This window comes from Aythya ferina (assembly GCF_964211825.1).
Source record: "Aythya ferina genome assembly, chromosome: 6".
In the NCBI taxonomy this organism is placed as follows: Eukaryota; Metazoa; Chordata; class Aves; order Anseriformes; family Anatidae; genus Aythya; species Aythya ferina.
Window position 1 is genome coordinate 23,346,427 of NC_140303.1, and position 25,288 is coordinate 23,371,714.

Here is a 25,288-nt window from a genome sequence, read left to right on the forward strand (position 1 = left end):
GAAATGGGAGCCGGGAGGATGGAAAGAAAGTCTGCATTGACCATGCTGAGACAGGCAGACTTGTTCCGCAGCTGACCTGTTCCCAGTGGAGCATTTCATGGAGGTGGTCCCATGGAGCTGATCACACCCGTGTTTGGGAAGGGGAACTTTGAGATGTAGCGTGAATGGGAGTGGGATTGTGTGATTAATATCTTCATCCTTAAGGGAGTAATCTGGAGATGAAATCAACAGCTGAATTGGCAAGGTTAGCAAGACCACTTTGTGGATTTTGAAATCTACTCTGTATGAAACCATCAAGTTTGGTGTCCCTGCAAGAAATGTAGGAGGGGATTGGGTGCTTTTGATATGAATAGTGTCATAGATGTTGTCGTGGTTTAACCCGGCTGGCAGCTAAACACCACGCAGCCGTTCGCTCACCCTCCCCCCTCCCTCTCTGGGACGGGGGAGAGAAATGGAAAGTGAAGCTCGTGAGTTGAGATGAAGACAGTTTAATAAGACAGGAAAATAATAATAATAATAATAATAATAATAATAATAATAATAATAATACAATGATGATAATAGTACTACTACTAATAATATGTACAAACAAGTGATGCACAATGCAATTGCTCACCACCCGCTGACCGATGCCCAGCTTAACCCCGAGCAGTCCGGCCCCCTCCCCCCGGCTAGCCACCCCTATATATTGTTTAGCATGACGTCAGATGGTATGGAATACCCCTTTGGCTAGTTTGGGTCACCTGTCCTGGGTCTGTCCCCTCCCAGCTCTTACTGCACCCCCCCCAGCCTGCCCGTTGGCAGGACAGAGCAAAGGCTGAGATGTCCTTGGCTTAGTATAAGCACTGCTCTGCAACAATTAAAGCATCGGGGTGTTATCAGCACTCTTCTCATTCTAAGCCAAAACACAGCATTCCACCAGCTACTAGGAAGAAAATTAATTCTGTGCTAACTGAAACCAGGACAGATGTCCACATAAACTAAATTTTATGTTCAGGGTGAAAGACTTTTATTTGAAAAGGCAAAAAAAACAAACACCTGGCTTTCTCCTCATGCCCAATGCAACACAGTCAACTCAGTACATGGTGGCAAATGTTGCCTTTCATGACACTGGTTTAGGTGTTTGCTGTTATTAAGTGGAGTATGTGAGCGCACATATGGAAATCTAGTAGTGTCTGGGAGTCTGTTCTTTAAGAACTGGCAAGGAGCTGAACATGTAAAATACGTACATTAGCTTCTTAATTTTCAAAATAAATAACTCATACTTTTGTCTCTAATTAAGATCAAAATGGGTATTACTAGGGAAAAATGTTACTTGTAAAAAAAATAAAATTTTCTGTTCATTAGTGTACTTTCAGCTTTCTTCTGTCAAATGACCAAAAACCATGTTACTATAGTTATGAAAGCTTTCTTTTTAAGTCTTTCCGAAACAAAGCCTGAATCATTTGCACTGGAGTGATAGTTCTTGCCCTGCTCAAGGATAAGCCAAAAAGTGTTTCATCAAAAAAGTAGTTCAAGGTAATTAGTGCCTTGTTTCTTTAAATTCAATTAGGAGTGCAAAAATAAAACTCAAGTGAACCTCAAGGTGAAGAACACTCAATTCTTTGGTATAATATCTTGCCTCTTTTGTCTTTCTTGATGTTCTAAACAAGTAGATATTTTAATCATTTAGAATCTAAATATACTCCCACAATGTTCCTTCTTGGAAAATAGTTGTATAAAGAAACTCAAATACATATTTGATTGTAGTGAAACGTCACTTCCCTTTTTGCATTACAAAGATTTTCATGTGAGGCTCTTTGGAAAAGAAGAACTGAGGGGAACTTTATGGCAAGGAAAATATGTTTCTTTAAATGTGTGCTATTCTAAGTTTATGATTTATATTGAGCTTTGACTGTTGCAATCAGAGTACCGTTTTTTTTATAGTTGTAATTTAGGGTCTTTTAATGTACCCTCTTGAAACCTTATCCTTGAAAATGTTACAGATAATTCTGTTAACAGACGTAAATTGCTAAGTATCTTGTACTTAAAATTTTTAATGACAGGGTTTTTTTGGCTAAATTCCTGTTTCCTCTTGACTTTTGAACAATATAGACACAAAAACAATTTCATTCATATGTGTTAATTCATGAATGTACAAGCACGTACTTGCTGGTAAGTTAATCTGGAGTATATCATTTATAATATTGGCTAACTTTGGTGTTCATTTAATGCTTTTAGAACTTATTTTGGAAATCAGAATAAATTTTAATTTTCTGTTTTTTTTTTTTTTAATTAATTATTTTTTTTTATACTATGGTAAGATTTATTCTGGTAAATAAATGAGTGCTTACTAGTATAATTATGTTGGTATGTACAAACTGTGTGGGCAAGGTTTAATTTGTGCCTGTGTTTCCTCACAGTAGTCATTTTTTACTTCCATATTCAAATTTTGAAGGACAGGAGGTTTCTCATGTTAGTTTTCCATACTCTTAGAGCTGTCAAGTCAATAATTCTTTTGTTTGTTCTTACAATGCAAAGTATGCCTTAACATCTAATGTGTGTTTTGGGCAGTTGAAGGAAAAAAAATCCTGTTAGGATGGGGAGACAAAGTGGTGAGCCATTTGCATCTCTTCTTAGTCAATTCCACTTACCTTCTCTGTGCATGGTACTGTATCTGAACACCCTATATTTTTTAGTTCTAGAAAATCACGCCTTAGGTACCCATCATTACTTTTATATATTTGGTTTCAAATGCTTGTATTAGATGTAAGGAGGTCTGGAAACCTTGGTTTGAATAGCATTACTCCAGGATTTGCACTATTTTTAAATGCTTTAGAGATGAAATATCTTTTCCCACCAAAGATTAATTAGTTAAATTTATTCTATAATTCTAGTCTCTCTGTTTCTTGCCGGACTTCTTTCCAGGCTGGAGATCATTGCACATATCCACTGTTACCAGTTCTTAATCTTTTTTCCTTCCAGCTCCTAAACATATATCTGTTCCTGCTATGTCTTCCCCTTAAATTACACAAAAGACTTTCAGTTTGAGAGGCACAAGGGAACAAGAAAAGTCTTTCTAGCAATTTACAGATTAACAGAAAAAACATCCTACACAGAACCAACATAAAGAGCTCAAGGTTTTTATTTGAAGTCTCTAATAGGAGACTTGATTCAGTTGGACTTTTTTTTTTTTTTTTTTTTTTTTTTTTTTTTTTTGCAGTGACTCAGCTGGAGGTTTTTGCTCTAGTTTCCATACTCTGTTCTTTGTTTAAATGGCTGTGCCCTCTCACCAAAGAAGGATTTATTGCTATTACACTGGGTTAAAATTTCTTAGAGCCTTATTACAACTTGCTGTTTTAATGCACACACCTATATGCTTTGACCAGTCATCGCAAAACGGTGGCAGAAAGTCACAGGTTTATATAAGCAAGAATCAGGAGGCAGAGTTGAAAAATTTCTTATTTTAGCAATAAAGAATGTTGCCTGGTTTATATTCAGGTGGCATAGCATAAGCTGTCTGAAACATAACCTTGGCAAAACTTCAGAATAATCCCATGTTTAAGTCTTGTCTTTTTCTTTTTGTATTTTATTTTATCTTTCTGTTGGTTCATTCATTATTGTATCTTTCTTATGGAGAAAAGAAATTGCTTTCTGTCAGACTTCATATCAACCCTCAATGTTATTACAAATTAACCTTGTACTTTGTTACTGTCCAAAAACAACCCAAGCAAAGACTCCAAACATTCTAACTTTACAAAAATAGCATGTCTTCGCCTTCCCCCCCCCCCCCCCCCCCCCCAATGAACAAGCAAACAAGGTCACTCTAACTTTGCTGGTTACTAGGATATTGCTCCTACCCCTTTAATTCACTTATGTCAGGCTTAAATTTTCCCTAATTTGTAGCTTGATAAAACAAAAAAATCATCAGCACTGTCAGAGGTTTTGGTTTTCTTCCAGTGTTTGTCAGATTGGAATGATTTTGATCATTCTTTTGATTTTGATTATTTTGGGTTTCATCTGCCTGAAAGTCAAAACTGAACTTTCTTATCTTTTCTGGTAGGACTGTTTTCTCAGTACAAGAAGCTGCCTCTTCTGTCCCATTCAGGAAGTTGTATTTGGAATAAGAAACTTCTGGTAGATTGCAATAGATCTAATTTGTTATGTAGAAAACCTCTGCAAATTTGTAAATGCTGTTTCTCCAAAAATCTATGCTTTGGTATTCATCTCCTGAATTCTGAGTTCACTACCTGGTGTTGTGGTCCCATGATCTCTCTAAAGAACCATGTAATCACAAGGTCACTGAAGCAGGCAATGTTAAAAACAGTCTCTATTTCTTTGAATATATAAGAGAATTGCCAGTTAAGGCCCGCTGAAACTGCAGGGAACTTCTGCTTTAACATTGCTGAATTACTCCTGATAACTCAGTTTTATTGACTTTGACTTTAAAAGACTGACTGTTCAGCAGCCTGAACCCTCATAATTTTCAGGAGGGAAGGAGATGTGGTAGATGCTAGGACTGTTCTTTCTCATAAGCATTCCAGGAATGGGTACATTTATGAGAAGTTAGACTGGAGAACTGAGATGGTTAGGTCATTCTGTATCAGCTCCATACCTTTCATGGATACAGATACATGATGAAATACGTATTTTCTAGGCAGGTGTTTTTTCCAGTGGCTTCTCGTTGGTGGCATTGTCAGTGAGTGATACCATTGGGGGGGGATGCAAGACTTCAGTTATAACAACAGAAAGCTAATGACCTCTTCCCTTTATGGAGCACTGTCTGAGCTGTCTTTTAATCCAAACAGAAAAACATTCCCATCCGACTTCAAGACACACAGTTTGGGTTAATTAGAGCAGTGTTAAATAACATTTGTAACTTTGTATTATCTATTCTAGATTATGATTAAGATGAACATAGAAAAATTGTGTGGTTTTCTGTTTAAAGGACTGACTTCTGTTGCTTTTTGAATCAATGCTATTCCCAAAGTATTGAGAATTTTTCTATTCCCCAAAAGATTGTTTTTAAAATCTTAAAAGACTTAAACACCAATGTTTTTAAACTGAAATTCTAAACATGCATGCTTATGTCTGCATTTGTGTGAGAGCTCCATAGATCATTTTCTCTTTTTATTGCCACAGCAGTTTCCATATTCAATCAGATACAAATAAGACTGTCTCATGTGCTTTTGTATTTCTTTTATTTTTCCTTCATTTTTTTTCCCTTTTTTTTTTTCCCTTCGGTTTTGTCATCTTGCCTTATAAAACCTCTGTGGTCCTGTTCTGATCTGCATTCGTCATCTCATTGACTAGTATCATAAACACCTGCTGGATTTTGTGTCCAAATGAAGGCTAGTGAAGGGTCTAGAGAACAAATCTTACAGGGAGCAGCTGAGGGAACAGGGATTGTTTAGCCTAGAAAAGAGGAGGCTTGGGGAGACCCTATCATAAAACTACCTGAAAGGAGGCTGTATCTAGATGGGTATCCATCTCTTCTCTCAAGCAACAAGCAATAGAACAAGAGGAAATGGCCTCACGTAGAGTAGGCTTAGGTTGGATATTGGAAGAAAATTCTTCATTGAAAGAGTTGTGCAGCATTGGAACAAGCTGCCCAGGGAACTGAGTTGAGTCACCATCCCTGAAGGTATTCAAAAGATGTAGATGTGGTGCTTAGGGACATGGTTTAGTGGTAGATTTGACAGTGGTAGTTTAATGGTGGACTTGATGATTTTGGAGGTCTTCTCCAACCTAAATGATTCTGTGATTTCATATTCTCCTAATTTTATAATGAAAACAGTTTAACAGTTATATAGTATTGAATGAGATGAGAGTAGTCAGTGATGAATGGTTAAATTACCTGAAATGCAAAAGGTTTGGTGAAGCTGGCAACTCAGATGTTTCTTATTGAGTAATCATGTGATTACTGTCAGGTTTATGCCTTTCACCTCCTTTGAATTAGAAGCTTTGCAACAGATGGAGAAAGCACTAAGTAGTTTACCATAAATTTTACTCTACAGAAACTAATGTAAGATGATAAAAAGTACTTGTATTTAAACATACTAAAACCTTGTCATCCCCTAGTGCTGGGATATTACCTGAAGAGTAGAGCTCAAACTCAGATTAATTTCTGTTAGGAGTTTTAGTGTGGTTCTTAACATAACTTTGGATTGTTGCAGTTAAGATGTTCTGAGAGTTATTTGTTCAAATTAGAACTTGATAGCTATGGAGGACAAAGTGAGGAATATCACCATTTCACAATTCTGTGTGTAAATGTTGCTACACTACAAATAGTGTAAATTTTGTGTACACAAAATGTACCTTCACATAAACATCAATGTTAAACCTGGTTAGTTTTCACCAGGTGGAATTAACTAAGTAATGCATATTAAATAGTCTTAAATATTTGTGGTCAGTAAAATGATTTTCTATTCATTATATATGTGTATCTTCGTGTAAGTTATTTCCAACAGATTGCTGAAGCCTTGCTTGTTCTGTGACATGATAACTCTAGAGCCACTAATACAGTATTTTGTGTTGTTTTTCCAAATTTTTGCTTTATGATTTTCTTACTCTTTGCAGTAGTAATTTTTATGTATGCTATGTCACAAAAAAAAAATCACGTAAAATCCTGTAATGATAAGTGGGAGATGACAGTTGACCACTGGCCATATTCTCCTTGTTTGTCTTGAACTTGTTTAAAGCTGTTACTTCTGAGGGAATTAATTCCTTTATGACTGCCTTCAGTTTGGGAACGAAGATAAAGGGAAATCTTCAAGACAGCATACTTAAGTATGCCTCTCATGTTAGAGTCCTGATGGGAGTCACCTCAAATGGGAAGATTAAAAAAAATGCTAATCAGGCCAAAGAAAATTTTTCAAGAAGGGCAGTTGCAGGAGGAGGAATTAAAAGGGAGAAGAAATTAGACCTCTGCTCCAATAACAGCATGAACTTTCTTTTCTCCTGGTTCAGTTGCAGAACATTCATTTGCAGCTAATCAGCTCATATTTTAGCCCAATAGCATTCATGGTGTTTAATACTTAAATCTCAAGAGAGAAATGTATATCGGTTATCTTAGAGGTGTGCCTGTGCTTCTAATTAGCGTACTGATGGATCGTTCCTGCCTATTCTGGTAGGTATGCATATGCTGCACACTGTTATGTCTCTCTGTTTGCTTCTTAACTTAATATATCCACAGAAAAACAAGATATGGTAGATTGCCTTGTGATCAGAAATGGATTTTTCAACAAGTGCATTCTTGGGCTATAAATAGCGTTTTTATTACTTCTGTTATGATAACTCCTGTTACTGATTACATTAAGGCCTCGAGTTTGTGAGCAGCTGCAGGCACTTGATAATGACACAGAAATGGTATCAAATGTTGAGAAAACAGGCTGGAAGTTTGTTCACTAAAATTCACTGCTATATAGTGAAGGGAAGCTTGTACAGTGTGTGGGTTTTCTTATGACTTAGTTGACAGAACTTCGTTATCAGTATGTGTTTCAATTTGTTTTGAACCTATTGATTGCAGAAATAGGTAGCTGAAAAGCTTTGCAAGAACTGTTTGTGTAACAAGGATTTCACAAGTTTGTAAGAATTTATGAGGATGGAAAATTGCATTATGCTCTTTGATGCTGTGAAATTTAGCTGCATTAATGAATAGTGTTCAGCTTTTTGCCATTGTTCTTAAAATGTGAACATTTCCATAATCACAAACTATGAAGCTAAATAATGCAGTAAGAGGAGATTTTTATTTTTTTCCAAGCTGGTATGATCATTATTATTAGGCTTTCTCCAAGATAATTGAGCCCCACTCTGAGTAGGGTGCTGTAGCATTATGATACAGGAATATGCTGCTCCATTTTGGTAGGCAAACAGGATGGATACTCAGGTCATTTGTCTCTAGTACAATTATTACTTGTTAGGTCTAAAGGAAAACTGTATGTATTCTGATTTTTGAACTTTAACTTTGTTTCCATATCTTTTAATTTTTGACTGTTTGTACGTAATATTTATGTCTGATTGTTCTCATTAAGCTATATTTCTGAAGTTTTTTTTTTTTTTAATTTGGAATTTTTTCAAAGTATGGGGTTTTTGTGTTTGTATGTGTGTGACAGGAAGTAACTGTTGTCTAGTTTCAGGTTATGCTGGTAAGCTGTTTTACTTCTTCTTTAGGGATATGTTAAGATTTGTGAGATGTTCATTTTCTAGGTAGAAACTGAATCCATCAGTTAGGGTCGACCTGGGAGAAAGCAAGGTAATTTGGACTTCTCAGACAGGGAAAAAGCTCTTTATAGAGCTGAAGATTAAGGGTCTTGCTTGTGATGCTGAAGGTTTAAATCCTTTCATCAGTTTGAAGTGATCTGGATAGGAAGGCCTTGCTCTAAGTAGAGCAAATCTGTCTTCTCTTCTTCTCTGGTGTTTTGATAACCAATAATTTTGAAAAAAAAAAAAAAAAAAAAAAGATTTCACAGTTTTAAAAAAATAATTTGTAATATTCTGAAAGGTGGTAGTATATGATTAGTCACTTTTGTAATGATAAATCTGTTTGAGCTTATTGTATTCAGGTAACTAGAGAACATGGAACTTTCAAAGGAAGTTTGTGTGTTGTCACCTCTGGGCAACTCACTGGGTGATGAGATTCACTTTTACCCAAGTGTCCACAAAACTACTCATTGGTATGATCTTCAGATAGGATACTTCTCATTCATTGAAATTAGGAGCAACCAAGAAAAAGGTACGTTCTGTGTGTGTGTGTTTTTTTTCTGTGTTTTTTTTTTTTTTTTTTTTAAATAAGATCAAAAAGGAATTGAAAGGATTTTGGAAAAGTGCTGCTTTTCAGTTACTTCTTATAAAAATTTGTACTTTATCCTTTGTACTTCTGTCCATGAGACAATGACCTTATTAAATAACATTGAAGATTAAACATTAATACAAGTCAAGTATCATAACTTTGTTCTTTTTTACCAGGCATTTGGCAAAGAGATAGAAGATCTATAGGTATGAAAGATAATGCCAGTTTTGTAACATTCCTGTTATGCTTGGGCAGTAACTGGCAAAAGTGGATGGCAGGAAGAGAATTTATGGAAAACTGGAATTTATAACTACTTACTGGGTCAATCAAGCTGTATAGAAGATGTAAGATACTCTGAAGCAATAGGTCAGCAGAACTGCTGAAGGATGAACTAATAATAGTTGGGTGTTCCTTTTCCCAAATCCAGAATGAATTTATAAACAGCAATTACTCAGCTTTTCAGGCCCAAGGAAGGGTGATTTGTAGGATAACTGCAAATAAACAATACGTAAGTTGCTGGAGAGGAAAGGAATGAATAAATCTAGGCTTTTTCTAGAGAGCTACTGTGGAGAAGTGATGGAAAAATTACTCCCAGTCTTTGCATTTGGGGCTTATGCATTGGTACAAACCTTATATGATTGTTACCCACTTTTAAAACTCTTCCAGGAGCATTACAGTATTGAATTAGGAATTGTATTTACCTAAGTATAAAAATCGCCATGTGGGAAGTTACTCATATTGACTCCTCTAAATAAGATTTAAGAGAGTATTTACAGTTGTGACTCTGAGATAAAACACATTTCCAATTCAGTCTAAGCAGTCTGAACATACAGTGAAGAAAATACTTTGAGGAGCTTCCTCACTTGCATGACTGACTGCTGTCATTGGTTGATTTCTGTGTAGCAGATACTAACAAGGCATCTGCTTTTCAAATGAAACTAACTCCTTCAGAATAGGAACATATGGAGAGAGTAAAACTGAAGCCAGTGATTCAGTTGTAGCACAAGAAGCTGCCTTACGTATCTTTGTCCGCTCACTTTCTTCCTGCAACATGTTCTGGTTGCTAAATGCAATTTCCTTTGTAAAACTAAGACTTGATAAGAAAACTGTTTTCTAATACAACCAGCTTGTAATCTTGAGTGTCAATAGTCTCTGAGAATTTTTATCCGAGAATCTGGTTTTGTGTATGTGTAAGGCCCAATTTGACCCATAACTATAACCAGGAGGAAGAAGGAAGCTGATGAATGGGTTAGTAATTCAGGGACAGCATTAAAAAGGAGTTCAGAGTTTGTGCAGTACATACTGCTTTGCCAGCAAAAGAACAGCAATCTACTGAGAACTATGAAATAACAAATTTGGAGATGGCTTTTCAGTGCAGGGTTTAGGATCTGCAGTTATCTTGCTTTGCCATTAAACTGCTCCATCGTCATGTGTTCTTTGTAATGCCTACCTCATACATGGAAAGGCTGAAAGAGGAAGAACTGAATCTATGAATTGTGCTATTTCTGTTTTTTTTTTTTTTTTTTAATTATTATTTTTATTTTAAAGCACATTATTCTCAAAATAGAAGTATAAAATAGATGGATAATTGTATGAAGAGACAGGAAAAAAAGAGATGATGGTGCAAACTTGACTGTGAAATCCCTAGATAAGTTATACGTATGTTGCTTTACAGGCAATATATTCTGTGTTAATGCAATCGTTTCTGCATAGAATCAGTTATTACCAACCCTCTAGGAGGGTGCGCTGTATATTCTGTTTTGAGGAATAAGACCTTGTTAAGTTTCTTTGTTTAAGGGACTACAGGAATAGAAAGGCTCACATCACTTTGAAGCCTTTTTTTTTTTTTTTTTCTTCCCTGTGGGATAATCCTATTTCAGTTGTAAAAAAAAAAAAAAAAAAAAAAAACAAACAAACAACAAAACAAAAAAAAAAAACCAGCTATTTGACAAACCTATGCAAGAAATGCTCTATATATGTTTCCATGGTCATATTGATGGTATAACTGATTCTTGCTTTAGTAGAGAGACACAAGTCACCATTTGTGCCAAGCAGACATGAACACAAATGAAGACTGTATGAACTGTATGAAAAATAACCTACCTGGCTTCACATTGGTCTTGTGTAATAACCTTCTGATTTAGCTTAAAGGTAAAATGAGTATAAAAAAAGCAGTGTCAAAGTTTTTTGTTTGGTTGGTTTTTTAAACCTTAATGAATTTATGTTGTCTGGATTTTATTTTTTCATCTACAGAGGCAAAACCTGGCTCTGCTTTGCTTGTTGCATATAAATGCCCACATTCCTGTTATGTCTGCCAGAGCCAGGAATAAAATCAGCTGTTGTGACTCCCTATCCAGTGCCTGAAGTACAACACTGACCTTCCTCTACTAGCAGGATATCTGTGTTACATATGTTGATATAAAGCATGTATTTGGAGCTGCTAACTAAGAGCTGTTCAGTTCTTATCCGCTCAATTTAGTCATGCTTTCTTTAGTGGCAAGAAGTAGACATTGCTTGTATTTTGAAGTATCTAAAAAGTATCTGAAGAGTGTTTTTAGAACTGTATCTGGTAACTGAGTGACAAAAATAGGAGTGAAAAGCTGCATAAAAAAATTCTTTTTTACAGAGCTCTCAAGCAAGTGAGCTGGATCTGGTGGACAAGAAGGAAATCAAAATTGTTTGCATACCTGGCATGGACAAGCCAAATCTTTTACCTGTAGAAAAGAAAGTGATTATGTATGTTTGCCTGAAGGCATAATTTGCTTTCAGAGCTGTCTTGTATCTCACGTTTATCAACAGAATTCATCTTGGCTTTCATATGGTGAACTGACTCTGCAAGGCTTGCCCTCAGAAGTTGAAATGTCATTTAAAAAAAACACAAAACATTTATTAACTCAGTGTTTGTGTTTGGAAATTTAAGAGTTGAAAGTATTTCTTTATGTTCCTTTGGTGCATCTTTGGTGCATCTTTGGTATCTTTGGTGCATCTGATGTGTACTGTCACTAGTAAATGACTGTAGAATTTTGTTGTTGTTGTTTAAAATAAAATCAGATCTCAATATTGGCTTTTTGAAACAAAAGTCAGACAACACTTAGGTGTTTGCTTACTTTCCAAATAGGTCTGACTTGTATATCTGGCTGGAGAAGATAAAATATAGATAGTCTCACTGAGGAAAATAATTCCCTGCTTCACCTTGCAGACAAATAGGTCAGTATTATTCATAGAACATAAAGCTGCATGTGCTTTTGAAGAGACAAGGACCTTCAATACTCAGGGGTAAGAAAAAAAGGCTTGGGCTAGTTTTGCTTCTTTCCCAATGAAGCCGCTAATGCAGTGCACCAAGGTTTACAATTACTGTTTCCCAAACTTTTTTTTTTTTCCTCCCGTAAAATCCAAGGAAAAAAGGTTGTAAGGGTAGGTTTTTTTAGTCTGGTGCTGCAAATATGTATATGTATAATGTTCCTGGGAGTAGAATTCCTACAGGAACAGGCTCTGGTACTGCAAGTTGTTTTCTGAATCTTACAGCAAAATTTTGAAGTCATTTTATAAAATCTTGGGAATATGTGCTCATAGGAAACAAAAGCTGTGTGCCTGAAAGGTAAAAACCTAATTACAAACATTTATCATAGCTATCTCTAGTGGAAAAGAATGTTACAGACTTAACAAACAATTATGCTGGAGATCATGTTTATTCTTCAAATTTCTCAAAACAATCTTAAGAGTTTTGGACTTCAGAGAGAAAAATAGAAGTAAGTGTGTAGTATGTAATATGTAGAAGATCAATTACTATGAATTTGCTGCTGCCATAGACTCAATGTAAAATGAGTCAAATTTAAAACTGAATGCTTATAGTTGAAACATGAAAATGGCAAATACCTCCTGTATTTTTCACTGTTTTGATGGCTTTATTAAAAGCTCTTCACATAAAGCTAACTGAACAAGGATTAAATGTTTGTCTCCAAACAAAACCTCTTTATTATTGGCATGAGTTTCTTGTCCTTTTTTTTTTTTTTTTTTCCACCCTGTATGTCACAGTCAAGGACAACAGGTTTGAAAATTTAGGAAAATATTTGTCTTTACTTCCTATTCTTTGCTAGTGATTTATTATTATTTGAACTGCAGGTAAAAATAGTTGTGTTTTTGGGGAGGGAGTGTTTTGTTGTTGTTGCTCTTGTTTTTTCTTGTGTTTACAGAGTTTGTTTATCTTGTCCATCAACAAAATATACCAGAAATCTACTGATTTTTGGATTCAGGAGGGTAATTGAGCACAAGAATAAATGTTTTGAATCTATGAAATCTAAAGTATCTAACTGGTATCAGTAATTTGTTATGTAGTTTTGCCACTTACAAAACTCTCACAACAGCAAATTACATTAAATCACATTGTTAATCTTTAAATTGCTGGTATGTAATTTCTTACATCTGGGAGCCAAGACACATTTTGAGACAAACACTAAAGGGTGTGTTTGTCTCCAATTAGGGAAAAACACTATCAATGTGTTAAGGTGAGTTGTGGTATGGGTTGTTTTCAATATTTTCCAGGACAGTTCTCAACACGTCTAGGATGTCTAATTAATGAGATGTGTACTAAATAGTTTCTCTGGAGTAACTTTGTATGAAACTATAGTAGTCTGCATAACTGGTATCATTTTTTTTGAAATGCTACAAATACTTGATATGAATCATTTTGCAGAACGACTGCAGCCTTCACCTGTGGTGAGCAAAGTTTTCAATATGAACTGCTTGATCAAGAATTGTAAGACAAGTATATGATATCACAGTAATAAATTTTTTTTTTTACAACAGAATTTTGCTTACTCATGCTGCATAACAACAGAATAGAAAACATTTCTGCTATTAAGTATGACCCTTAGAAAAGATTATAGATTACCTCACGTAAGCAATGAAGTAATTTTTTTTGACATAAAAGAAAAAACTCAGACTTTATTGGTTAAGATTAAGCAGATTAATGAAACCAGGCTTTTTATTGAGATATTTAATGCATAAAGTAAATATGTGAGTGGGGGTGATCAACAACTTGAATTGATAAAATATTCAGTCCTGTAACATTTTCCCTACCACTTTTCTAAGCCTTCATGTTGCAAAGGTAGAAATTGCATTACTTTAAGTAAAAGGGGATTTTTGCCTCTGCTTTGAATAAAGGTGGTTCTTTGATAAAGAAACATGGAATGGATTTAGTGCACCTATTCTTATGCTCAGTTACCCTCCTGAAACTATCAGGAGCTCCTATCAGGAGCACTGATAAAGAAGCTTATTTTATTTGGTGAAAGAGACCAGGAAAAAAACATTACTGCTGTAACCATTAGCGGTGGTTATAAAATTGCTAGAATACAATCTTCAACAATTTTTTTTTTTTTTTTTTGATAATGAAGACAGGATTCTGAGTGATAGAAATGCATGCTGTTGTGCTTGTTTTTATAGACAGAGATATCAGTGTGGGCCTTCCCAAGGACAGAAGACAAGTTTTTAAGCTCTTTGGTTGGTTGATTCCTGGTTAGTCCTACCCCAGGGCCTTATGTAATTGCCTTTGAGTAGGACTGGATTCAGATAAACAGAGTGACATTAACTGCGTTCTTGCTCTTTTTTTTGCACTGACTCTACAGGATTTGGGTTATGAGAAGTTAGGCTTCAAGGAATATTGCAAAGTACTTAGTTCTGTTTCATGTTACCACCTGAGTGAAGGTTGTCAAGTTCTAAGAAAAGCAGACATGAGTTCGTCTTCAAGAAGAGTGACATTGCCTGCAGTTATGCCAATAACTCTGCAGAAACGGGTATGGCATTTAAATCGATCTTGTAACTAACTTTATTTTGAGTTGATAATGCGTTTGCTTAGTGTAAATAAACTGTTTTAAATAAACATAGCTATATTTACATTCTATTTTTCTTGTGTAATAATTTTTATTGTCTGATATATATGTGAACATAATACTCATTTATATTTATATATATATATTTTGTTATTGTGGTTTTTTCTCTGTCACAATTCTGTAATTTATGGAAGAAATTTGATTATAGATTAATGTAGTACTTAAATACAGAGTATCATGATTGCATTTCAGAATATTGAAATAGACCTCTGCAAAAGGATAAGGGACTGATCTTAATGAAAGATAACTGGAGTCCACTGACACAAATTTTTGACCAGCTTTAAACAGAACATACTTCTTCCTCACACTCTGGCTAGCATCTTAGTAGTGGATGGTTCATCATGTACTTTGGGAATCAGGGTAACACTGTACAGTGCTTTGCTTTAGCCACTGTAGCAGGCTACAGTGCCAATGTAGTAGTTTTCTTTCTTTTTTTTTTCTTTTCTTTTTCCCTTTAATCTCACTAAAGTGTGGAAGTAATACAAAATCATTATGCCTATGTAAATTAGGGTTGCTTAGTGTAACTCTGTGGATTGGGGATATATGTAAAGTTAAAATACACGTGATGTATGGCAATATAAATCTCTATTATGCTATTAAATGGTTCTCACCATTACTTTACATAGAACACAGCATATACTTATGGTGTAGGTCCAGTGAGTCTAAAATAGTATATGAATGCATAGCTGTTATTGATTTAGTATTTTTAGTTCTTTCAGATTAATTTATCACTTGAGTTGCAGAGGAAGCCTGTGAACATGCAGTTTTAGTGTTATCTCAATTACATGGTCATATATAACTTTTCTGGTATAGTAACTTCCCTTTCAGATTCAGATATGTGCAAGATGTTTGAGAGAGATACTGTGTAAGAGCACTCTACAGAAATGATCTTTAAAAAAAAAATTTGAAGTTTAGCTTCTCAGCTCTCATTCTTCCAATCCTGTGGTTCCCTGCCCTTCCTTTCTCCCTGCCTCCCAGTCCTCAAATCTTCAGTTGTCATAGTTGTTTTATTTTCAGCTGTTATTTGGTTATCTCTATGTTAGGAAGATGAAGGTCTTTGTTCTTGAAGTGTGTAGTTGTATTGGACTCCTCTGGTATGCGCAGAGCAGTGCATGGTGCTATGTGGGAGGAGAGAGATGCATAACTTCACTCAATCTAACATTCTGAAGGCTAGGAAACTCAGTTTTAACTGTACTGTATATTTTAATGGATTGTGTTTCATTTTTTGCTGTTGAGAGATGAGCATCATTCTCTGAGCAAACTTAAAGTCTTGCTGTTCTCTCCTAAGGCATGGTGAGTGAGATAGATTTCTGTGCATTCTCTCCTATTTTAAAACACAAATATTTTCACACTACTATCAAATGACCTATTGGCTTTACTTCTTGTGCGCTTTGCAAGCCCAAAATAAAAATATGGGACGTGGGAGGAGGAAGCAGCACAGGATATTGAATTAGGTAGGTAGGTATCGGATTGCACACAGTTGCAAAAGTTCTCAGAGGTGTGTATCCTCCCTGAGGGCTCACTGTATGCCAAATTTGTGTCCTGTTTTTGCTCATGATGGTTATATTTATGCCAGTAGAATTCCCTGCAAATATATCTCCTCTCTCCATTCACAAGGCTTTTTTTTTTTTTTTTTTGTTACTTCTATAGCACTACCCTAATTCCTGGAACTGGAATACTACAGGGAAGGAAGGCAGGCAGGAAGCAGACAAGAAAGAGGCTAGCTTGTAAGGGATAATATGTGTGCGTGCATGCATGCATGCACATGTGTGAATTTGTTTTTTGTGGACATTAGAAACATAGAAATGCAATTCAGTCATAATCTATTATTCTGGTATGTAGTGCCTTCAAATCAATTGCTTGGGATACTGCTTTTAAGTAGTATTTCTGTTAGACATTGAAATTGCAGTGCTCTAAGTAAAAGGTGATCTTCAATTTTATTTTCTATAATGTAAGAAGAACCTGGACATTGGCAATATAAATATGTTAGCATTGCATTGTCAAGAGAAAATTGAGCAATAATTCATAAGGTAATATTTTATGCTATTGATCATCCCCAATAATTATTTCTTTAATGTAAGCATCAGTGTTTATGTAAGAAGTTTAGTTTAGTTATGGTACTGAAAGAATCTTTTTTTCCTCCCTCACAAAAAGTGACGTTTTTTATTGTTATAGCCTGGCTGTTTTACCAGTTTCTTGAATGTTTTTTTAATTTTCATTCCAAGTAACTATTATGTTTTGTCCATTTTTTTCATACTTTTTTATTTTAAAATCAGAAAAGAAGTATGTATCATAGTTGATCTGTTTTATTCTTAAGTAATATATTTTTAACTAAAGCTACAGGGCCTCATTTAGATTCCAAGGGGTCTTTTCGCACAGGCAGAAAAATGAGTTGCTTAATAAGCATGGGGAATTATGCATATCGAGTATTATTAAAACCAGATTTATAGTGTGTATATAGACTAGACATATAATTAATCCACCACGGTTAGAGTAAATGTCCTTTTTTAATCTTTTGTGTGAATAACTCCGTACTCTTACAAAAATGTTTTTAAGAAATTAGATTTAAAAGGTTATAATGCATTCAAAACAATGTTTTACAGTCAGTTACAAACCAGTCATTTATTCAAGACAAAAATCTGCAGGTCTGCTAGACTTGTTGTGTGATAAGTAGAAGAGTACTTAAGCAGCTGATGTTGGATGAAAGGTTTATAAACAGAATTGCTTTTTTTTTTTTTTTTACAGCAGTTGGGAACTTCCTAGTACACTAGGTCACACAATGTTGGAAGGCCTTGTGTACACAGGTAGTATGTATTGCAGCTGAACAATTTCTAGTGATTCTTGAAGAGATTGCATAGTTTCTTTTTAATGGAAGAAATATTATATTGAATAGTTAGAAGAATAAATTGAATATGAGAAGAATGATTAGAAAATGAGCATGTAGTTTAGATTGCATGCTTATGACAATCCTGGATTTTAGCAGTTTTCAAGATTCTCTTGGATCTTTCTTCCATCCATTTTTTCTGGCCTGAGATCACACACTGCTTTAATGAACACCCACCCCTCCTGCCAAGCAGAAATGGTCACTTAAGCCAAATTGTATTGAGAATTATCAATGTCTGTCTGCAAGGCTAGGAGTGTGAAAGTAATTTCTCAGTTTTGCGTTTGGGTTTCCTGAGATGAAAGGCCAATGTGTTAATCCAGGAATTTTACATAAATGCACTTTAAGTGATATGGTAATGGTGCCATTAAATAGAAATATGTGGAGACAGACAAAGCATTCATGTATGCAGCATCTCCTCATAAGGACAGTTTGAAAAAAATAGTCCTTCAAAGATGCATAAATACCACTCATACCCTCTTTCTCTTTTGTACAGTGTAATAAAAGAGACACATCATACAAAGATTTGAAAACACATGAGAAAAGTAAGAGATGGGTTTGACTGTGCTTTAAAGACTTTGGGAACAGTGGTCAGATGGTTGAGGTGAAGCATTTTGAATCGCTCTTACATCTTATTTTTAGTGGAATGTTTTTCTTCATGACTTGCTGGGGGGTGTGAGAGAAAATATTGGGAATAACCGCTAGGTAAAGTAATACAATGGGCCTGACTGGAAATTCAGTATAGATTTAATGATCTTATTTAAAGTACTGGGTGTAATCCGGATGTACTGATACTGGATGTGCAGAGTTTGATACAAATAGTAAACTTTTAAGCCTGAAGAAGGGTTAGGAGCAGAAATGCGCGTGTGTCTGTATGTGTGTGTATATATATATATATATATATATATATGTATACCTATATATATATTCCTATACATGTATATGTATAGGAATGGGCAGAGACACAAACTCAATACAGGAGATGGATAGTTTGCTTTTGAAATAAGTTTGTTTAAAATTGCCAGAAGGGGAAGCCAGTACGTAGTCTCAAGGGAAGGTCTTGCCACCTTTGTGGCAAGTAATATGTACTAAGATATCTGCACTCATTTCCTCTTGATAATACATAAAAACTGCATGGAACTATTTCTATAGGTGCTTACCTGTTACCTCAGATGTTTGTCTGAGGGAACATACAAATTTCATTTAAGCTATGAAAGGATGATCTGCCTCAGATTCAGTCATCTGTCATACTGTAGTTGCAGATATTAAGTTACCTGTTCATGACAGAGACTGACGTGATTTTGGAAGTTCAGATTGTGGATGATAAAGAAGGAGGAGGGAGGCACAGTAGCATTTTCTTTGTGGAAGAGGTCTGGTTACGCCTCGTTAAGCCCAGGAACTGTTAAGGAGAGACCTACTGACAGGGCCTCCTTAGGGGAAGTATCGCAGCACTTTCTCTGAGGAAGGTTTTGGCCAAGCAAATATAGATCTGATACTACACTTTAGGAAGGTTCTGGGACCAATTTTTGCTTTGAGAATGCATTCTTTATTCTCAAACAGTCACACACCACTTGATCAGTTATACTTAGTGGTTTCATGTTTTTAGAAGCAGTAAAGTTTTTGTTCTGTGTCAAATTGATCCCAAAATTTATAAATGAAACCAAAATGGGACTAACTTTACCGAGGGGGGTGGAGTAGGAAGGGGTGAGGAGGGATAGGGGAACACTACCCTGTGATATTTCAGTCCCTATGAGAAATCAAATTTTATATAATATTTTTTTATACAAAACCATCAATGATCTTGGAAATTAAAATGTATACCACTATATTGCATATTGCCATGAAAGGTAGGTGGGGATGTATGTGTGTGTATGTATAAGAGAGTGAATAATGAGTGTGCAGAGCTTTTAGGAAGTCTCTTAGAAACCTTAGTGGTTTAATACACTTGGTCATTATTTGTCCCTTGTATAGTATGACAAGTTTAGAGGCACAATTAACATTGCACTCTGTCTTCAGTTCTTGAACAGACCTTTGATACACTTTTCAGTTTCTTCTTGCCTTCTTTGAACATCTAACATCCTTCATACAGTAACCAAAGAAATTGGCTGTGTTTAGTGCCCTACTCTGCTCATAATCCTTTTCTGTTGGCAGAAAATCCTTTGGAGGAAGAAAACAAAACAAAAAAAAAACATAACAAAACAGCTTTTTCATCAATTGAAGAAAGTACTTGGCCATCTTCTAGCTCTAGAACTTCAGTCTCCTCTTGAATAAATTAGGCTTTAAGAAGTCAGAACTTGACCTTCAGACTGTATTACTCAGCCCTGAAATGTATCAAGAGCCATTGCCAAAGTCATCTCTACTGGTAGTAAATCCCTTATTTATTATGTTGCATTGTTGTATGTGAAGGGAAAAACATAACAAACAGCACACTAGGTAGTAGTGACAGTCCTATGCTAAAAATCAAATTTTCCGTACTGATGTTACATGTCTTTTGTGTGTGACTTTCAGCATACTATGATACATAAGCAAAACCCTGAAAAAATAGAAGATTTTATTTACTTTTGATAAAATAAAGAAATACTAATATGTACAAAGAAAATGTGTCACCTTGCACCAAGGAATTACTCAGATCCAAGCTCTCTTGCTTCCTTATTTCCATGCTATTGCTATGGGTACTGCCCAACTCCTTGTTTTTCTGCCTTTGAGTCAGGAACAGAGGCAGGACCCATCCCAACAAAATGCCAGCTGCCTTAAGGACTTAAAGAAGAAGTTATGACTGTCTGATCAAAACTTTTGAATCAACATAAATCTATTCTAACACTGAAGATTTTACCTTGCTTTCAGTCCATCTTAGTCTCTTACAATTGTCATTGTCTTCCTGAACCTTCTTTTTCAAAGTTGCGCATATTCAGTTGCTTTCAATCCTTTATTTATGATTATATATTTCAGAGCAACTTGTTTTCTGTAGCTTAAAGTAGTTACACGAGAAGAGATTTATTCTGGTACAGTGTATAATGGGTGCCTTGGGAACAGTAGAAAGCAAGATAAGTCAAACTTCTTAAGAATACATACCCAGCTTTTTGAGCCAGAGTTGCAAAATCTGTTTGTGTTTGCTTAAGAAGTGGAAGTTTTACTGGATGTGTGGCTCTGAACCCATACAGACTCAAAGAGATGAGGAGTCTTTTACTCCTCATTTGTATTCTATCCAGTAACATATTTCATCTCCTTTCTCTGGCAGATCATAAGCTCTGGGAGGTCTTGGACTACTTACTTATAGCTCTACCAGTACACATGCTGGGACTTCAAAAAATGTTAACCTGGGGAGTCATCCTTTGTTTAAAATGCATTGCACTTCCCTGTGGTTAAAACTTCATACTGCTTGTTTCTTTGCAGATACCTTCTCCATTTGGCACCGCTAAAAATCTTTGGAGGGACTGGAGGAAGTGTTCAGCTGACATCTGTAGTGCTTTTCATTTATTTCGTACTGGTATCCTCTTTCTCGTTTGCTCAGCATACTGTGCTTTCTTTGCAGTCTTTTCATTACTCTTGTTGAATGTTGTATCATTTCTACCTCCAACTTCTGCCCTAAAATAACATCATGCTTTTTTCTTGGACTTCTTAGGCTTATTTTCTAAACCAGTTAATTCTCTTCTCCAAGATTTTAACAATCAAATGGTATCTAGACTGAATAGCAGTTGGAGCCCTCTACTTGTCTTGTATTAGCATAACAGCCAGACATAAGTAGCTCATGAAATTATCCACCAGCTGTGTATGCAAGCTCTGTGTTGTTGATTTTCCTTCGGTTGTGTTGATTTTAACTATTGTTGGATTGTGTCTGTCACCATGCTTCTGAATATCCTGTTTGATAAGACTGCTATATGTATTTGTGTTATGAGCATTCTGTCATAATCTGAACATGGACTGTGTATGGTAAAAAGAAGAAACAGCCAGACAGCCCAGAAGACCTCTGGATGTAGGTTATCACAGCATGTGAAGAGATGAAAAATTTACTGGTGACTTCTCAGTTTTTTTGTGTGATTGAAAACTGTTCAGTTTACATACCTAATTTTCCTTTTAGAACTAGAACACATGGTTACAGGTAAATATTGTCAAAATATGTTAAATTACTGAAATGATTAGTTTCTATGAGTAGTTTCTATTACAACATCATCCTTTTAAAATATTCTTTTTGTTCCACTAGTTTTCATGACTGTTTTGCATTAGATGACTATCAAGTTTTGGCCTTTAATATAGGAATTAATTCTAAGCCCAGGTGCTCCCTGTAGTGACTCGGATTTATCAGCAAAATTTGCTGACAAATCTGTGTTAATGTGAGTGTCTAGTTGAAGGTTTTACATGGTTTGAGTAGGCTTGCTAGCTTTATTACAGGATTTACACTTTATTTGGATTTAATGCCTTGGCTTCAGGGAGCAATACTATGCAAATGAAATGAAAGATGTTGGAAAGTGCTGAAGGATAAAACATTCTGTCAGAATAACTATTCTATAGCAGTCATACCTTGCCATTGTATAGCACCAGTGACTAGAAACAGATACCCAAAGACAGTATTGGGCTGCAAGACTACTGTAGTCTGACCCAGCAGAACAGTTTTCATCATTTTATACCAAATGGCAAAGTACTTGGAACAGGTTGCACAAGGAAGTTGTGGAGTTACGGTCACCGGGGGTGTTTAAAGAAAGGTTGGTTTTGGTACTTAGGGATGTGGTTTATTGAGTGATATTGGTGGTAGGGTGGATGGTTGGACCAGATGATCTTGGAGGTCTTTTCCAACATTAATGATACTGTGATTCTATGATTTTAAACCAACTGTTCAGTATGATGGGTTAACCTACATAGCCTTTGTCATACTTGCTCTCAAAATTCCTTGTACCACTCTAGAAATTATGTGAAAATTTACAAACTGAATTTTATTAAGCTGAAAATCTAAAACTCAGTCTTACTGAGTCTACAGCCTTTTTTCCTCTAGTGACCTCCAAGAGAATACTGAAGTAATAAGGGCAATGACAAAGGTATTCTTAGATTTGAAACTGTATTGTAGTTCAAGCCAGAACTTTTATATAAAACAAATTATTTAGAGACTTAGTCTTTCTCTGCTTCAGCAAGAGAGATGCTCTGCTGAGAAACCAGCAACATAGTGTGAAAACCCTGGTAGAAACAATAGGTACTTCTTTTTATAGCTGGTATCTCTTCAGAAACATAGAGTGCAGCCAGAATGTGGCAGTAACAGATTTGCTTTCTCTTGTGCTGGAACACAGCATTCTATTTATCTCTGACAAGCGAAGGATATGTTGGACAAACTGAACTATTAAATACAGAAAGCCTCATTTAAATAATGTTAACGCTTTGACACAAATAGGGACAAGCTAGTCAAACATAAGACTGATAACATTCTGCCCTTAACTTTATTGTACACAGAAAATAAAAAATACAGGTGTATTTTAGTGGCTTTATATAAAAAAATCATTTCTCCCCTGAATTTTGTATATGACTTCTTTGGAAGGTGTGGTAGCATGTTGATAATTTATACCATATTTCTAGTTTGGGGCGATAACTTAAGTTTTGTACTGTGAACTGTATTGGCTGGACATACTGTCAAAATCCCCATGCTCTTGGTCAGTAAGACATAGTGGTGCATAGGTAGAGAAGAGAATAGCCTGCATATGAATGTACTTGTTCTAAAGTTGGATTATGTTATGTTCTCTAATGAATTTTAAAATTTTCCTTGGTTAGAGAATTCTACTAAAGCTTCACTGGATTATTTTATTTTCTTTTTTCTTTTTTTTTTTTAACTTATTTTTAGTGTATAGGAAGATGTAAAACTGTAATTGAGATCTACATGTCTATGTACTAGGTTTATATTAACCAGGGGTCCATATGTACCATGCACTGAGATTGAGAAGTGATCTATGTTTGACTAGTTGGCTGTAAGTAAGAGGTACATAGACGACAGAAATTGGGAAACTTCTACCTTTCTCAGGACCAAGGTGATTTTTAGATACCTCTTTGTCAGATGTTAATACACACATTTAGCATTTCTCAGTCATGAAATGAAAAATAACCAAGACTCATTTTTATCGTGGCTTGTAAGACATGGGTTCTCCACTCTCATTCAGAGGTTAAAGTGAGTGAGTCTGAATTTACTTGAATGTAACCAGCCATTCTAAAAACGAACAATTCATTTTAAATTTACCTTTATCCTGCAGTCTTTAACTCCATGAGTGTTCAATCTTCATGATAGGTATTCTTTTCAAGGACTTTTGAAAAGTTATGGATGCCAATCAATGTGAATTGCATTAAATCACCAAGATTTTTCAGAAGTATGATGATTACTGTAAACCATTCTAATAACTGCTGTGAACAAAATGAAGAAAATTTTAATAGAATGGGTTTTTTTCTCTAGGAAGAGACAAAGTAGGTATAATCCTTACCTATCTGCCTGACAACAGTGTGTCACAAATTCACAATGCAACACCCCAAAATTAATCTGCTTCAATGTTCCTTGTGTAGCAGATGGTTTTTTCCTCTTTCCCAGGACTCAACAGAAGTTTATATGCCATCTTCATCAGATAAGGAAGAGATGGAGTCTCAGCCTTCATTTATGTTAGGATAGACTGAGGTTTGCCATTTAAGTTTCTTTACGTTTTAGAGTGTATAACCGTATTTTAACTGTTTGTTGTTTGCTTTTTCATTTCCAGTTTCCCTTCTTTTTAAAGCAGCAGTGTGATTTCACATGTAAAGAGTAGATCTGGGAATATAATACTCCAAAGTCATTGTGAATAATTAATGCAAATAAATCATTCAGCTACTCTGCAGTGTGTTTATCTTGTATAAGTGATCCTTTGGCTGCTGAATCATCTAGCGAACCTGCTAATTTTCTTTGATTTCTGCTATTCCATGGAATTATATTATTTGATTTTTTTTTTTTTTTGTCAATGATGTTTAATTTTTGTCAATGATGTTTAAATTCCCTCACAGCTTCCTAGTTACTCATACACATATTACAAGTTGTACTTAAAATGCCTCTTTAACTGCTCTTGTTTGGAATCTCCATCAAATGAAGAAGGGGAAAAAAAAAAAAAAAAAAAAAAGAAAACATCCCCCCCCAAAAAACAACCCACAACCAAGAGAGGCAGAATATTTTGAGACTCTGTATTTAAATAAATTGTCCTGTACTCCCCCTCCACTTTATTTATAAATCTGTGCATTTTTTAAGGGCTTTCTGTTTTTTTTCCATTACTTTGCATTTTTTACTCTTGATTTGCTTCTTTGTGGTGAAGGCTGGTGATGGTGATGAATCTTTCACTTGCAATACTTGCAATGTTTAATCTGTATGTTGTTTATTATTGCAATTCCTACTTACAGTATACTGAACTTCACAGTGTAATTGTTCATATTTAGTGGTCTAATTATAGTAACTTTTTGAGCGAAGTGTCATATAACTATAGCTAATAGTTAAAAAGAATCTCACTTTTTTTCTCTAAAAATAGTTGCACTATGAGTTAATTGTCCGAAGCGTGGAAGTTGCTTTCTCTAGACCTTGCCTTTTGTTCAGTTTTATATGAAATTCTGAAATATTTTATAACTTGTATTACTTTTTTTTTTTTTTGCTTCTGTTGACCAATATTGTAAAAGTGTATGTATAAACTTCAGGATTAAATAATGGTATTTATATTTTAACACTCTTGCTGTCTTTCAAACCTTGTTTCTCTTCAGTTTTACTGACATTGT

At 35.2% G+C, this 25,288-nt stretch overlaps 1 protein-coding gene and 1 long non-coding RNA gene across 8 annotated transcripts in view; both read left to right on the plus strand.

Annotated features, from left to right (window-relative positions):
• GRB14 (growth factor receptor bound protein 14) overlaps nucleotides 1-25,288 on the plus strand; it is a 65,205-nt gene that overhangs the window by 5,395 nt on the left and 34,522 nt on the right. The window contains exons 1-2 of one of the 7 annotated variants that reach the window (XM_084524050.1): nucleotides 11,889-11,977; nucleotides 14,395-14,562. The exons of 4 other annotated variants lie outside the window; for them this stretch is intronic. In XM_084524050.1, coding sequence (XP_084380176.1) covers nucleotides 14,500-14,562 — 63 coding nt within the window. In that variant the 5' untranslated portion in view covers nucleotides 11,889-11,977; nucleotides 14,395-14,499. Of the gene's footprint in view, nucleotides 1-11,888; nucleotides 11,978-14,329; nucleotides 14,563-15,904; nucleotides 15,952-25,288 lie in introns of those variants that run through there. 2 more of the 7 variants (XM_084524051.1, XM_084524052.1) reach the window with 2 other exon arrangements.
• On the plus strand, nucleotides 7,396-11,860 carry LOC311438955. The gene is made up of 3 exons (XR_014694463.1): nucleotides 7,396-7,469; nucleotides 8,530-8,713; nucleotides 11,397-11,860. It is a non-coding gene; the product is annotated as an uncharacterized lncRNA (long non-coding RNA).